At 42.9% G+C, this 16690-nt stretch overlaps 1 protein-coding gene across 1 annotated transcript in view; it reads left to right on the top strand.

Annotated features, from left to right (window-relative positions):
- SLC36A4 (solute carrier family 36 member 4) overlaps window positions 1-13856 on the top strand; it is a 142036-nt gene extending 128180 nt beyond the window's left edge. The window contains 1 exon segment of the mRNA XM_059824632.1: window positions 13555-13856. Within this exon segment, the coding sequence (XP_059680615.1) occupies window positions 13555-13856 (302 nt within the window).
- Window positions 13857-16690: the final 2834 nt, after the last annotated feature.

The following is a 16690-nucleotide window of genomic DNA, read 5'->3' as shown; positions in this document are numbered from 1 at the left end:
GCTGCCCAGAGAGGTTGTGGAGTCTTCTTCTCTGGAGATATTCCAAACTCGCCTGGACGCATTCTTGTGCAGTCTGCTCTAGGTGAACCTGCTCTGGCGGGTTGGTTGGACTAGATGATCTCCGGAGGTCCCTTCCAACCACTGTCATTCTGTGATTCTGTGATCTTTAAAAAAAAAAAAAAGCTTGAGTAATCTTCTGAATCAAGAGTAAATTTAAATTTTTGGCAACTTCTTTGGGTGATTTAATTAACAGCATTAAGTTTAGAAAAAAATATTTGAAAGGTAATTTTGTAGGTGAAAACTATAAACCCAGTGTTTGGGACACTCGTAGTGGGTTTTAAACCTCGATGTCTTGAGGAGAGCATTGAACCTGGTTCCCCCTGTTTCTGTGTTACTGCTGTAAGCATTAGGTTATTATTTTCCTTCTCCCATCAAGTTGAAAAGATGATGGTGAGCTCTTTTAAAATTACAGCTAAAGGATAGTATATAGCGGTACAGGCTTATGATATGCAGTCATGTATTTATGTTGCGTGTTGATTTACTTGAGTCACAAAAAATTAAGAATGAACGCTAAGGAGGGTGACCCCTTCTCTTGGGCATGCATAGCGTACAGGGGGTGTTTCCAGACATCTGGCAAAGAGTGACCTGTGCCGTAAGCCCCAGCCTGCAGCGAACACAGCTGACTTGACTCTGGGAGAGGACAGTGCTTCAGACACATGCTGCACCTGAATTTCCCTGTGCTGAGCTGTAGGCAGCTATGCATTTGGCAGTTGAGTTTTCCTATGTGATGAAGCCAGCTGCTCTCTTCAACTTCACTTTGTGAGGTGAAATGCCAACAAATTAAGATTAAAAGCATCTGCAGATGACTGCGTTTTTTGATGGCTTTGGACTGCAGTCCATAATTCAGTACTTAATCTGCCTAAGCCTGTCAACACAGGGAGCTGAATCTCAACTAGCTACTGCATGTGATTCTCTCTGGGAAGCCGAGGCACTTGGCAGCTTGTTTTTTCTATATCATCAATCATCACATTAGGCTTTAACTAACTCATGCCTGTGACACCAGTTGTTGCAAAGCATTAGCAAAGCATTATTTTGGAAGTGCATTGGTCATCCCACTGCAGTGTGATTGTTATCTTTTAATAGGCCTTATTTTTTAATTTACTTTTGATAAGTTGCAGTAAATTCACAAGTTATTTATTAGCATGTCAGTAATAATATAGTACATGCCATGTGCAATAGGTACTGATCATACCAAGAACCTCTGCATTTTCACAGCCCAAAATAAGCAGGCCAATTCAGATACTTAAAACCTACATGAGAATCCAAGCATTTGCTTTTTATGAAAAATTTTTAACATTGTGTGAAATGAGAGTGTGGCTTCCTATTTCAAAGTGGCTAAAATTTCTTTGGGGACAAAAGTATTTGGTTTATAAGATACTTAGAACTGCTATTATATAAATAACACAATGTATCATCTGAAGTTATCAATAAGCAAGAATGAAAATCTTTTTAAGCCATTTTACTTAAGAAATAAAAAACCTGTTAAGTATCACTGTTAAAATATCAATTGTAAGCCAGCTTTGAATCATGATTAGAAATAGATGATTTAAATTAATTTTGACTTAAAGGTGATGTCAGCCCACTTTCAGCACTTTTACTTTGTGCTACAGGGATGTTTTTGTAAGACATTAGTATTGTAGTGAGCGCATTATCATTTTCTAGGCTTAAAGAACATAATTCATGTCATCTTAAGTGATCATTTCCTGTTTTTATCAGTTACAGGAAGCTTTTGCTTTCCCTAGTAGCTGTAGGATTTTTACCAGCCTCCAGGTATAGTATGACCCGGTCTACAAGGCACCGGGCCTGCTGGGTGCAGACGGTATTCAGCTGTCCTCAAGGGGGAAAAGGATCCTTGCTCGTAAGTTGGCAAACCTCATCAAGAGGGCTTTAAATGAGATTTGAAGGGGGAAGGGGATGAAGAGATGAGACATGGGGTGGCGTGCCAATGTCGGGGGCAAGATCGATAGCCCAGCTCAAGTGCATCTATTCCAATGCACGCAGCATGGGCAGCAAACAGGAGGTGCTGGAAGCCGTTGTGCAGTGGGACAGCTATGACGTAGTCACCATCACAGAAACATGGTGGGACGACTTGCATGGCTGGAGTGCTGCAATGCAGGGCTATAAACTCTTCAGGAGGGATAGGCAAGGAAGGAGAGGTGGTGGGGTGGCTCTGTACGTCAAGGAGTGCTTTGATTGTATAGAGCTCAATGATTGTGACGACGGGGTTGAATGCTTATGGGTAAGGATGAGGGGGAAGGCCAACAAGGCGGATATCCTGCTGGGGGTCTGTTATAGACCACCCAACCAGGGCGTAGAAGCCGATGAAGCGTTCTACAAGCGACTGGCAGAAGTCTCACAGTCGCAAGCCCTTGTTCTTGTGGGGGACTTCAACTTACCGGATGTCTGCTGGAAGTATAACACAGCTGAGAGGAAACAGTCCCGGAGGTTCCTGGAGTGTGTGGAAGATAACTTCCTGATGCAGCTGGTAAGCGAGCCTACAAGGGAAGGTGCCCTGCTTGACCTGCTGTTTACGAACAGAGAGGGTCTGGTGGGAGAAGTGAAGGTCAGAGGCCGTCTTGGGCTTAGAGACCATGAAATGATAGAGTTTTCAATTTTTAGCCAAGTAAGGAGGGAGGTCAGCAAAACTGCTACCTTGGACTTCCAGAGGGCAGACTTTGGCCTGTTCAGGACACTGGTTGAGAGGGTCCCTTGGGAGACGGTCCTGAAGGGCAAAGGGGCCCAGGAAGGCTGGACCTTCTTCAAGAAGGAAATCTTGAAGGCACAGGAGCAGGCAGTCCCCATGTGCCAGAAGAAGAGCCGGCAGGGAAGACGACCAGCCTGGCTGAACAAGGAGCTTTTGCTGAGACTTGGGGAAAAAAAGAGAATTTATCACCTCTGGAAGAAGGGGCAGGCAAGTGAAGAAGAATACAAGGACCTTGTTAGGTCATGCAGGGAGGGAATTAGGAAGGCGAAAGCCCAGCTAGAGGTCAACCTGGCCACGGTCGTAAGGGATAACAAAAAATGTTCCTATAAATACATTAACAACAAAAAGAGAGCCAAGGAGAATCTCCATCCTTTACTGGATGTGGCGGGGAACATTGTCACAAAGGATGAGGAAAAGGCTGAGGTACTTAATGTCTTCTTTGCCTCAGTCTTTAATAGCCACACCAGGTATCCTCAGGGTATCCAGCTCCCTGAGCTGGAAGACAGGGATGGAGAGCAAAACAAACTCCCCATGATCCAGCAGGAAGCAGTTAACGACCTGCTATGCCACCTGGACACTCCCAAGTCTATGGGGCCTGATGGCATCCACCCAAGGGTGCTGAGGGAGCTGGTGGAGGAGCTTGCCAAGCCACTCTCCATCATTTATCAACAGTCCTGGTTAACGGGGGAACTCCCGGACAACTGGAGGCTTGCCAATGTGACGCCCATCTACAAGAAGAGTCGGAAGGAGGATCTGGGGAACTACAGGCCTGTCAGCCTGACCTCGGTGCTGGGGAAGATAATGGAGAGGTTCATCCTGAGGGCGCTCACAGGGCACGTGCAGGACAACCAAGGGATCAGTCCCAGCCAGCACGGGTTCATGAAAGGCAGGTCCTGCTTGACCAACCTGATCTCCTTCTATGACCAGGTGACCTGCCTAGTGGATGAGGGGAAGGCTGTGGATGTTGTCTGCTTGGACTTCAGCAAAGCCTTCGACACTGTCTCCCACAGTATTCTCCTGGAGAAGCTGGCGACTCGTGGCTTAGACAGGTACACTCTTCGCTGGGTAAAAAACTGGCTGGATGGCCAAGCCCAGAGAGTTGTGGTGAATGGGGTGAAATCCAGCTGGCGGCCGGTCACAAGCGGAGTCCCCCAGGGCTCAGTTTTGGGGCCAGTCTTGTTTAATATCTTTATTGATGATCTAGATGAGGGGATAGAGCGCACCCTCAGCAAGTTTGCAGATGACACCAAGTTGGGAGGGAGTGTTGATCTGCTGGAGGGTGGGAAGGCTCTGCAGAGGGATCTGGACAGGCTGGATCGATGGGCCGAGGCCAATTGGACGAAGTTCAACAAGGCCAAGTGCCGGGTTCCACACTTTGGCCACAACAACCCCATGCAACGCTACAGGCTTGGGGATGAGTGGCTGGAAAGCTGCCCTGCAGAAAAGGACCTGGGGGTGTTGGTTGACAGCCGGCTGAAGATGAGCCAGCAGTGTGCCCAGGTGGCCAAGAAGGCCAACGGCATCCTGGCCTGTATCAGAAACAGTGTGGCCAGCAGGAGCAGGTCACTTCTCCCAAGTGACTAGCGACAGGACAAGAGGAAATGGCCTCAAGTTGTGCCAGGGGAGGTTCAGGCTAGATATTAGTAAAAATTTCTTTACTGAGAGAGTAGTGAAACACTGGAACAGGCTGCCCAGGGAGGTGGTGGAGTCACCCTCCCTGGACGTATTCAAGGAGCGTGTGGATGTGGCATTGTGGGACGTGGCTTGATGGGCATGGTGCTGTGTGGTATGGGTGGGTTGTGGTAGTGTGGGGGTTTTTTTTGGATTTTTTTTTTGGTAATTGTTGGACTTGATGATCTTACAGGTCTTTTCCAACCTTAGTTATTCTGTGATCCTGTGACCCGTTAACCACGATTCTTTTGTCCAGTGAGTTTTTTACCCATCTGATTTCCCTCCATCCTGATACAAGAATTTTGTGGCAGACAGTGTCAAAGACCTTTCTAAAGTTGAGGTAAATGACATCTACTGCTCTCCCCTCATCCTCAAATCCAATCATTGTATCAGAGAAGGCAGTCAGGATGGTTAAGCATGATTTACCTTACATAAATCCATTTTCTGTTCTCAGACACCCTTTTCTCCTTCGTGTGCCCAGAAATACTCTCCAAGATGACTTGCTCCATGATTTTTCCAGGGACCAAAGTGAAGCTGACTTGCCTGTATTTTCCTGGATTATTCTTCTGGCCTTTCTTGATGACATTTACTTTCCCCCAGTCACCAGGCATCTCCCCCAATTTCTATGACCTTTCAAAGACAACATAGAGTAGTGTCAGAAGGACATTGGCCAATTCTCTTCAACACTCTTGGATGCAACCCATTATGTCATTTATACCTTTATGGTTTGAGTTCTCTTACGTAATCGCTGACTCAGTCCTCATCCACTGATGGTAGTTCTTGTTGAGCTTTTCCATTGATCACAGGGGCTGGGAGACGGACTGAGGCAAAGGCAATACTGAGTACCTCAGCCTTACCTCTGTGTACTGTCACTAAATCCCATGCCCCATTCAGCAGCAGGCTCACACTCTCCTTCTTCAGCCTTTAATTACCAATGTGGTTGTAAAAGCTCTTCTTATTGCACTTGGCATCCCTTGATCGTCTCAGTTTCATTTGAATCATAAAATCGTTTAGGTTGGAAAAGACGTTTAAGATCATCGAGTCCAGCCATTAATCTAACACTGCCAAGTCCACCACTAAATCATGTCCCAAAGTGCCTCATCCACACGTCTTTTAAACACCTCCAGAGATGGTGATTCTACCACCTCCCTGGGCAGCCTGTTCCAATGTCTGACAACCCTTTCAGTGAAGAAATTTTTCCTAATGTCCAATCTAAACCTCCACTGGCACAACTTGAGGCCATTTCCTCTTGTCCTATCACTTGTCACTTTGAAGAAGAGACCAACACCCACCTCTCTGCAACCCCCTTTCAGGTAGTTGTAGAGAGCGATAAGGTCTCCCCTCAGCCTCCTCTTCTCCAGACTGAACAACCCCAGTTCCCTCAGCCGCTCCTCATCAGACTTGTGCTCCAGACCCCTCACCAGCTTCGTCGCCCTTCTCTGGACACACTCCAGCACCTCAATGTCCTTCTTGTAGGGAGGGGCCCAAAACTGAACACAGGATTCGAGTTGCGGCCTCACCAGTGCTGAGTACAGGGGCACGATCCCCTCCCTGCTCCTGCTGGCCACACCGTTTCTGATACAGGCCAGGATGCCGTTGGCCTTCTTGGCCACCCTGGCACACTGCTGGCTCATCTTCAGCCGGCTGTCAACCAACACCCCCAGGTCCTTTTCCACCAGGCAGCTTTCCAGCCACTCGTCCCCAAGCTTGTAGCGTTGCATGGGGTTGTTGTGGCCCAAGTGTGGGACTCGGCACTTGGCCTTGTTGAACCTCATACAATTGGCCTGGGTCCATCGATCCAGCCTGTCCAGATCCCTCTGCAGAGCTTTCCGACCCTCCAGCAGATCAACACTCCCGCCCAACTTGATGTCATCTGCAAACTTGCTGAGGGATTGCTCAATCTCCTCATCCAGATCATTGATAAATATATTAAACAGAACTGTCCCCAATACTGAGCTCTGGGGACCCCCACTTGTGATTGGCCACCAACTGGATTTTGCTCCGTTCACCACAACTCTCTGGGCTCGGCCATCCAGCCAGTTCTTTACCCAGTGAAAGGTATGCCCATCCAGGCCATGAGCAGCCAGAGTTTTACTTTCCTGGGACCATGCAGACATGTCCATGTGATGTTTCTGAATTTCTCCTTTGTAGCTTGTCCCTGCTTCCATCTCCTATATGCTGTCTTTTTAGATTCATGAGTTTCTTCCTCAGGCAAGCTGGTCTCCTTGTAAGTCTTCTTGTTTGGAAATGTGCAAATTAATGTGTTCCTGCTAATGGAAGCTGTAGCACATGCAACACTCCCAAACACAGGTTAGAGACTCTTAGCTGAGAAGTTTTATCACAGTTATCTAGAACAGAATCTCCTTGTTCTGTAATTTATTTAAGACTTGGAGGGAGGAGGGAAAGCTAACTTAATCCATTATTTAATACATTTTTTAGTCCTTAGATAGTAATTAGAGAAGATAAATTACCTGGCACAGCTCTTACAGTTCTTGGCATCCTGATGGATTCTATTTTGACAAAAGGATTCCACAGTAACATATCTATTTTTTGTTGTCTTAATCAGCTGTTCCTTTAATAATCTTTAATAAAGAAATGTAAGATCGGATTATTAAATAGGACAAGAAGCCTGAGGGTTAAAATTAAGAAATTTTAATTATTGTTAAATGTGTCTTTGGCAATGTTTCCTCTTCATATGTACATGTTTAGTATTTACAGAGCAAAGTAGAGTAGCTTAAGATTAAAGGTAAGTATGTTCAATTTAATCTCAATTACATTATTTTTTGCTCACTTTATGTAGTAATCAAAAGGTATATAATGACATTTTTATTTTCAAGGGTGAGGGCAAGACAAACTTTTTATATAAAATTATTTTATCTTTTTATTGGCTGGGTCTTGCTTTTGTTCTGAGACAACAAAGAAGCCATGGATCACTGCCTTCTTTCCAGTGACATAGCTTGATATACATAGTGCATCCAAGACAAATTGGGGAGTATGGAGTGATGATGGTGAGTGGAGGGAAATAAAACTTTCCAGCAGCATCGCAAGCAGCATGGCTGGCTCTTCAAGGCTTAGCCTCCTCTCAACTCTTTTCTTTAGCTCTGCTCCCTGTAGCAAAAACAGTCTTGTCCTTGGATGGGCAAACGTTAATTTTTGCTTGCGCTGTTGGGAGCCCTTCAGCTGTCTCAGAGCTGCAGTTTATTTTAAGAGGCTGAGACAAGGAGGACAAGTTTAATTGCAGACTCATTTCTGGTGAGTCCATGGAATCAGATGTCTGAAGGGGAGTGATTGGCAGTGGGAACAGTGTCAGTACTGTAATGGTATAGGATCATCCATTTAGAGCTCAATATTAATGAGCTTTGCTGCATGCTTTACATTCAGTTACGTAATCTAGCTGCATATAGCAGTTGTTTACATTATTTCACTGAAGTAAATCTAAAAAGATTTGTATGATGAAGTATTGGTAGCAAAGTTCAAATATATTTACTGCAGAGACAAAAGAATAAATACAATGTGTAGTAAAGCCTTCGACACTGTCTCCCACAGTATTCTCCTGGAGAAGCTGGCGACTCGTGGCTTAGACAGGTACACTCTTCGCTGGGTAAAAAACTGGCTGGATGGCCAAGCCCAGAGAGTCGTGGTGAATGGAGTGAAATCCGGTTGGCGGCCGGTCACAAGTGGTGTCCCCCAGGGCTCAGTTTTGGGGTCGGTCTTAATAACTTTATCAATGATCTGGGTGAGGGGATTGAGTGCTCCCTCAGCAAGTTTGCAGATGACATCAAGTTGGGAGGGAGTGTTGATCTGCTTGAGGGTAGGAAGGCTCTGCAGAGGGATCTGGACAGGCTGGATCGATGGGATGAGGCCAATTGTGTGAGGTTCAACAAGGCCAAGTGCCGGGTCCTGCACTTGGGTCACAACAACCCCATGCAACACCACAGGCTTGGGGACGAGTGGCTGGAAAGCTGCCCCGCAGAAAAGGACCTGGGGGTGTTGATCGACAGCCGGCTGAAGATGAGCCAGCAGTGTGCCCAGGTGGCCAAGAAGGCCAACGGCATCCTGGCCTGTATCAGAAACAGTGTGGCCAGCAGGAGCAGGGAGGGGATCGTGCCCCTGTACTCGGCGCTGGTGAGGCCGCACCTCGAATCCTGTGTTCAGTTTTGGGCCCCTCCCTACAAGAAGGACATGGAGGTGCTGGAGCGTGTCCAGAGAAGGGCGACGAAGCTGGTGAGGGGTCTGGAGCACAAGTCTGATGAGGAGCGGCTGAGGGAGCTGGGGTTGTTCAGTCTGGAGAAGAGGAGGCTGAGGGGAGACCTTATCGCTCTCTACAACTACCTGAAAGGGGGTTGCAGAGAGGTGGGTGTTGGCCTCTTCTCCCAAGTGACAAGTGATAGGACAAGAGGAAACGGCCTCAAGTTGCGCCACGGGAGGTTTAGGCTGGGTATTAGGAAAAAATTCTCACCAAGAGAGTGATGAAACACTGGAATAGGCTGCCCAGTGAAGTGGTGGAGTCACCATCCCTGGAGGTGTTCAAGGAACATGTGGACGAGGCATTGTGGGACATGGTTTAGTGGGCATGGTGGTGTTGGGTTGATGGTTGGACTTGATGATCTTACAGGTTTTTTCCAACCTTTGTGATTCTCTGATTCTGTGAAATGTAACAGTCTAATGAGATGTCATTTGTGAGCCCATGGGTTGTAGTTAATAAAATGGTGAAATACATTTGAATGTAATCCAGCGTGTGCTGTGCCAAGCACCTGAGCTTCCTGGTTTTATGAAGATCACTTGGTGTTGCAGCTCCAGGCAACCTGCAGTGTGAGGAGCTTCCTTAGTGTCTTGCTGCCTGGTTTGCTTTATATGTTGCCATCCAAGAGGCGTGCTTAGTAAAAAGGTGTTAATTCTGTAGATCTGATGGGGGCAGACAGAACAGGAGGCCAAGCAGTTTAGTAACTGCCGCTGGGACGTTTGACTAGGAGTGAACAAGTCACTCTGGGTGGTCCTGAGGAGGTGCATAAGGGGAAGAATTGCCTTATAGCTGCGTCACTGCTACTCCATCCCTGTCCCTGTACATCAATACCTGCTCACACAGCCTCCTCCTGCATGAGATTGTTGTGATACCAAATTCTGCTTAAAAAGGGTGTAGATTCAGTGAAGTCTGAATGGATTACACTGCCCGAATTTTGGGGTTGTATAAAGCACAGACAGCTAGCAGGGAGAGATTTTATTGGTGGAGCATGGAGGAAACGCTGTCTTGGAGAGGGGCTCTCGTACCAGTGGTATGTGCCAGTCCTAGTTTGGGTGTAGGTATTTTAGGTAATCTGTTAAAAAAACTATGGACTCGATGCCTCTGTTAAGTTGCTGTTTGATCTGATGTAATTCTTTATGCTTCTTTCTGCATAAGGAATAAAATAATATAAATAGAAAACCTTTTGTAAACAGCTTTGAAATCTCTGATGCAAAGTGCTGTAAAAAATGAATTTACTTACATATCTTTGAGAAACTGATGTGGAGGGCTCTGGGGAAGGGATGGATCTGCCCATTCGCTGAAGAGGTTATTAGGGCTCTGCTGTGTGTCGGGACAGTGTCCTTGATTACTTCTCAATGGGACGGGTGAGGTTATTTAAACTGTCTTCTCCTGTATGAGTCTAGTCTTTCCTACTTACATAGGACAAAGCAATCATAAACAGTGAGTTGTAGTGTGAGGGCAAATGATGCGAAGTACTTTCTATCTCTGCATACTGTATGTTGCAGGAGGATAATGATGAAAGGGGTTTTCATTCCAAAGGGAATGAAGCCAAACCGTATGATGTGTGTGGTTGTCCTGCGTGCAAGCTGTATCTCTCTTTCTCTCCAGTGTGAAAGCAGAGTTTGTCACCTTGTAGTGTAACTGTAATTTATCTTCTGCTTTGTTCCTTTTTCTGTTTGGTTTTGAACTTGAGATTGAGCTAGTATTTAAAGCATACTTTTTAAGAATCTGGGTTAAGAAAATGATTTTTCGTGAAGACTGAAACTAAATAATTTTAAAAGAAATTATCTTCTATAGGTATCTTACAGTCTTTTGATGTCTCAAAGAATAGCTAAAACAAACACCACCTCAAGCCCTATGTTAATTAGCATTTTTAGCTAGAAAAAATAATTTTCTAATTCAGAATTATGTAATATCAGGATCTTTATCTAAAATCCTTTTTTTTTTTAAAACTGCGTCCATCAATATGTAGATTTCTTTCTACCTGTGTGCAAATTAATCGCACCTGTAAATTACTCACAAATGCTCTTAAGTGATTATTTGCATTAGTTTATCTTCAGATTAGTAACAGGTTTCTACTTGGTCTTGTATTCCTTTGTACATACGTATCAAAACGCAGTTTGGTTTCCACTGTGGAACTCTCAGGGAAGGCATTATTTTTTGTTACTTATTTAAATGAACCACTTTTTCTTGAAATACTAAGTTCTGTTAGATTTTGTAATTTATTTTTAAAATGTGAATCGTTTTAATTGTAACGTAGTATGTTACTCTTTTTTTGTAAAAGAGATATAAATGATTTATTGTGGTTCTCTAAATAAGTTTGCAGTGTCCAGGTGATGTCCAAGGGGTAGCACACCCTGTTTTGCCTGCCTTCAAGGTGGAAGATATAACTCATGTACAGAGTGTGGAAATGCATTTGCACAGAAAACACAACATGGATCCCCTGGTCAAATGATCACTTGAGAAGATGTAGCTATCCTGGCTTTCTAGTTGTCCAGCCTGCACATGTAAACTCCTCGCAGACAAAACTGCTAAGCCTTCTGGGGTAGTCCGTAGCAGAGAAATGGTTTTCTATTCTCTTAGGAGGTAAAGGAAAAAAACTTGGGCAATGTGGAGGAGAGTGTTGCAGAAAGGGAGGAGTCAGTTGGAAGAAGATATGAAGGTGCTGTATTAGGGAAGGGGATCCAGGAAACAATGCGGTAGGGTGAAGGAAAGAGGAGGATGCCAGTTTGACTGGCTGAGCACTACTGCAGTAAGGAAAGATGGGCCGAGAGCACAGCCTGGGATATTACAATAGGAAGGAGGATTCAGGCTGGTATTTTGAAGTGCTGTTTTGCCTACAGCCAGAATTCTTTGGCAAACATTTGATTGTAAGCATTTTTTCTTCCTGGAAGGGACTCTTTCTTTGCCATATGTTAGGCTGTCTATTAAAAATACAATTTTGTTTTGTGTTTTTGGAAAGTCGTATGTACATCAAACACCCATCTTTAATACATCAGTGCTCCAGTCTTCTGATTTGGTCCTGGAAAATTGGTACAAACAGGGAGTACGTTTGGAGTGTGCTGACTTCCTGCAGAACAGGGACCTCTTCAGCACTATTAACTGCCTTTGAAGAAAACTGGTTGTGTATCACTTGGGACAATTACTTTGCTCTTCAACTGTGTGAAGTTACAACTCTCTAGTAACATCCAACACTTCTCAAGAAGCACTCAGTCTTTTTGACCATGTAGATTTATAAAATTTGCTGTTAGGACAAATTGCTTGGGTCATACTACTGATCTGTAACGTATGTATTACTTCTTTTCTTCAGATGCACATGTATAAATACTGCTGACCTGGTTTCTGTCAGAATTATGTTTGAATACTTAGATAAAATCTAAAATCTGGTACTATCTGGAAAGTAATTTATTTTAATGATTTTAGTAAAGAAATATTAAACAGCTTTATTATTGGGCTAAAGGAAAATTTAGTAGAAATTATCAGTATTATTAGCCTTTTAAATTTTAAAATTGCTTTCTGGCTTCCTATAAGATGATTATAAATAAATTAAGTCCTACTAGAAACATGGAAAAAAGGCTTTTTAAATGAACTGTATCATTAAAATCTCTCGATGAAGTCATAGTATGTTTTGCTTTTGATCTGTGTGTGGACAGGACCAAAATTATAATTCAATCTTTACTTAGATCCATAGATCCTAATTACAGCAGTGCCCGTCTTGCTCAAGGCTTTAGCATGGCATATGCATTGCTTTTTGATAGAAATAAAGTAGCTCAATATTTGATTACTAGAAGTAGTACTGGAATGTGGTCATCACATATTTGACCTCATCTGCAGTTAGAAGGTACTTAGGTTGGGTAGTGGTAAAGAGATGGCAAAACCTTTTTTTTCCCAGCAGTCTCACTGAGATTACGTCAGCAAGCAAGTCTGGCTAGTAATGTACTGATTCTGTAACAAGGAGAGAAAGTTGTAAAAGAAGCAGCACTATAATATAAACAGAGTAAAATTAAGGATATCTTTCCACTGGGATGATATATCCCTTAAGGAAGTAGAAGCATTCATAGAATCAGAATGGTTTGGGTTGGAAGGGACCTTAAAGATCAACTAGTTCCAACCCCTTGTCATGGGCAGGGACACCTCCCACTAGATCAGGTTGCTCAAAGCCCTGTTCAGCCTGGCCTTGAACACTTCCAGGGATGGGGCATCCACAGCTTCTTTAGACATCCTGTTCCAGTGTCTCGTTTAGTTAACTAGGCAACTATTATAATGGCATTTTAAAAATTGAATGCAATTGTATAGACCAAGGTATTTCAAGAGGCAAATTTGTAGGTAAAAGTGACTTAAATCCTTGTGAGACTGCCAAGAGGCCAGCGGGTTTGGTTAATTTTGAATAATTTTATGTCTCTTCTAGATTATTAGTAATATATAGTAATTAATAGTAACATATTTTTGCCCACTGTCTCCTGGGCAGCATGCTACAGCCCCTTCCCCTGCTCTTCCTGAATTTTATTCTTTCATCTTAAAAACCCAACAACCAAAAAAAGTAAAATGTCTCCATACAATTTCATATTTCTCATTTCTCTAGGATTTGCAGACCTAATTTATCAACCCTGTAAGTATAAGAACACTTTAACTTGAAGCTCTGCCAGGTTGTGCAGAAATTCAGAATTGAGACTGAGTATCTCACATGAGCATGAAGATATATCTTACTCACAAATGCATTCATTAATCTATATAGTGCACACCACTTGTAGCTGGAAAAATAGTGAATGATAGAACTTGTTAGAAAGCCTGAACCACTAGATTATGCGTTTGTCATGGTTTTGTTTTTCATGAGGATGTTGAATCTGAAGCCACTGTTACTCTTCTTGTGTTCTAGGTGCTGTAGCGGTTTTGATCCCTCGCCTAGACCTGGTGATTTCTTTCGTCGGTGCCGTCAGCAGCAGCACTCTAGCACTGATTCTGCCACCTCTGGTTGAAATCCTCACTTTCTACAAGGAAAACTTAAGTTTATGGACAATATTCAAAGACGTTTTTATAGCTGTCATTGGAGTTGTTGGATTTTTAACAGGGACATATGTGACGGTTGAAGAAATCATTTATCCTGCATCTACAATTCTAGCTAATGCAACAGAGAGCATCTTTGCGGATTTAAATACTACAACTGGGTCGTTGGTTTAAAGTAATAACCAGGCACTGTGAACTATTTTGTTCCGTAACAAAAGTCCTAGATGGATGGCAGACCTATGTGTAGGGCAAATTCCAATGGATTTTAAATGAATTTTTGAAAAATAGCATGCAGCCCTTTCTCACTCTGTTGTTTGTTCTTTCCTTCATTCTTTCCCATCTGCTACCTGAATTAACCCCCTCTGCTCTCAACCTCTGCTCATCTAGTGAAAAACTGAATTGATGTCAGGATTTAAAATATATACATGAATATAGGAACAAAATGTGATTTTAGGTTATTTGTGAGAAAAAAAGAATTTTTATAAGTCAGTCAAGATGCCTTCCTCCTCAGAAAAGGTGGAAGTCAGTCCATTCATCATAGCCAGGCAGCAAGTCTAGCACTACCATTTCACTCCAGCTCTGTTGTAAGGGTTGGAGTGGGAGCTCAGTGATGCATAGACCTTCTCTTGGCTGTCTCTGGTGGGGTGAGTTGCAGTCCAGTGAGCCAGAGACACTATAGTTTTTCATTTCCATTTCGTTTCCATTCTGGGGACTTGAATGTTTGCTGTGGAAAAGCTTTTGGGTAGTTGCAGTTGCCTGGCTCTGGTTCCCAGTCGGTATGTCTGGAATCAGAGTGTACTGTGCAGGATGACTGTGACTCTTGTTCAGTCTTTTCACGTTGGCTTCAGGGGGAGTTTTTCAAGCAATTGGAAGGACCAAGCCCTCCCTGCTTAGTATAGCAGACTACTGCTGGTGGTGGGTTACGTGTCAATAAGCATAAAGACTTTTTTTTTTTTCATGCCAACCATCTTAACATTTAACTGAAGAATGGACAACACTGTAAAGTAAGGTTTAGAGGTAAAGGCTGCATCTTTTATTAGGCCAAAAGGTACTAGTTAGGAGTGTTTTTGCCATCTGACATGATCTGTTACTCTATGTTCTGTACCATGGGCTGTTCAGCATGGCCAGACCCCAGCTCCAAGGAAATGGCAACTGTGATGCTCAGTAGAGCCGTGGAGGTCTGACTGTCCAGAGCAGCATGAAGATTCATGATGTTAACTTCTGTTTGAGAAAGGAAAGGAGGAGACACTACTTTCTAGAATGGAGCTTGTGCCGTACCTTCACACGTATAAGCTGTGGGTTATTTGTGAAAGAACTTGTGATTCCGCAGCACTGTGAGCCGGGGAGCACCAGGGATGTCTGCTTTGAAGCCCTTTCGCCCTCCAGTGCACCACCTGCCTGCAGGTTGTCTGAAAAAGTGGGTTGAGATAACCCACTTTTGGTTGGACTTGCTTTCAACTACTGGTACTTTGTAGAGAGGTACAGTTTATATGAGACCATGCATTCATATACATGTGAAAATATGGTATTTTTTTAGAAGGTAATTATCCCTTTGGATTTTGCATGAAAAGTTACAGGATGTTGTTTATCAGAGCAATACTTCTTTCTTTACTACTGCAAAAACATTCAACACCACAAATGATAAGTAGTTTATTTTTGTACATATTGGTAACTGTTGTCCTGACCCATTTTTTACACCATTTCTTTATCCTTAATTTCAACTATACAAATTTATGAAATACTGTATTTTTTTACCTGTTGCTAGCCATCTGTAGACTGCTTATCTATATTTCTATTGGGACATAAAATAATTATTTTTGCGTTCTTATGGTCTGCCTTAAATAGGATCTAACATGCCCTTTATTGATTTTTGATTCTTTTGTCCATTTTGGAAGACAAAAAGAACAAGTTGATAAGTTGGTAATTGGATAGAAATGAGTTTTGTCAGCAAGCCTGCATGCTGAGTCCCCAGCCAGAACCCTGATTTTCAGGGTTCATATTTGACTTTCTGGCTCGCACTTCATAGGTGACTTTCACTCCAAATGCTAAAGCTATATTTTTGGTCTTGTTTTCTAAAAACGCTCTATATTTTGTACAATAATAGAACTGTATTTATCATACTCATTCCTGTTAGGAGGAAACTCCATTTTCTAAGGGATATTTTTAATTATAACGTTCCCCTAAGAAATAGGGTATGCCAAAACCTCTCTACTGTAGTCATACAAATTAAGATAGCAAAATATTACATATATTTCTTGCCTGCAGTGTATTCCTCAGAAATCTACCATTTGGTAATCTGCCATTTGGGATTACAATGCTAGAATATTGATATACTGCTAGATATATCTATATTTATATTTTCTCTTCAGAATATTTCCCATTATCTACCATGTGGTGACTGTATTTGAGCACTTTCACCTCCATATCAATGAGGGCATTTCTGGTAGGGATTCGTTATAGCATGTAGTTCAAACTGGATGTATTGTTCAAGCAATATAGTTCTGAGCAATGATCTTATTTTCATTTTAACGTGGACAAAGTTAAATACTTGGCAGGCACTTTAAAGCGATGAGTCTCTGCAGGTATGATACTATAGAATTAACCTTTCGTATGAAAGTGCCACAGAAGAGCAAACACAGGTAGTTAGCAGAGAGGCAAAAGGTAACTTCAACTTTTCTTCTTAAAGGTTTTTTAGTCTTTAAGCTGTTTTAAAAGACATTGAATCTAAGTGTTTCCATCTATTTCATAATGAATCTGTTGTTTACCTAAACCATACACTACACGCTGATAGAATATATTTCTGTGCGGCATATTTTACTTGACATTAATTACTTCGACATGGAACATTGTTAGTAAGATGGATAGGATTTAAATGAAAGTTATTTTTCCTGTTAGTTTTGCATCTTTCTACTCATGTGTCTTTGGAGAATAAAGGACTGTTAAGTCCAGTCATATCATCTGTTCTGCATTGATTGTGTCCCAGTGAGCACTCTGAGAAGGTGCTTCTG

The sequence above is a fragment of the Gavia stellata genome, chromosome 1 (genome assembly GCF_030936135.1).
Source record: "Gavia stellata isolate bGavSte3 chromosome 1, bGavSte3.hap2, whole genome shotgun sequence".
NCBI lineage: Eukaryota > Metazoa > Chordata > Aves > Gaviiformes > Gaviidae > Gavia > Gavia stellata.
This window is presented reverse-complemented; position numbering and strand designations above follow the sequence as displayed.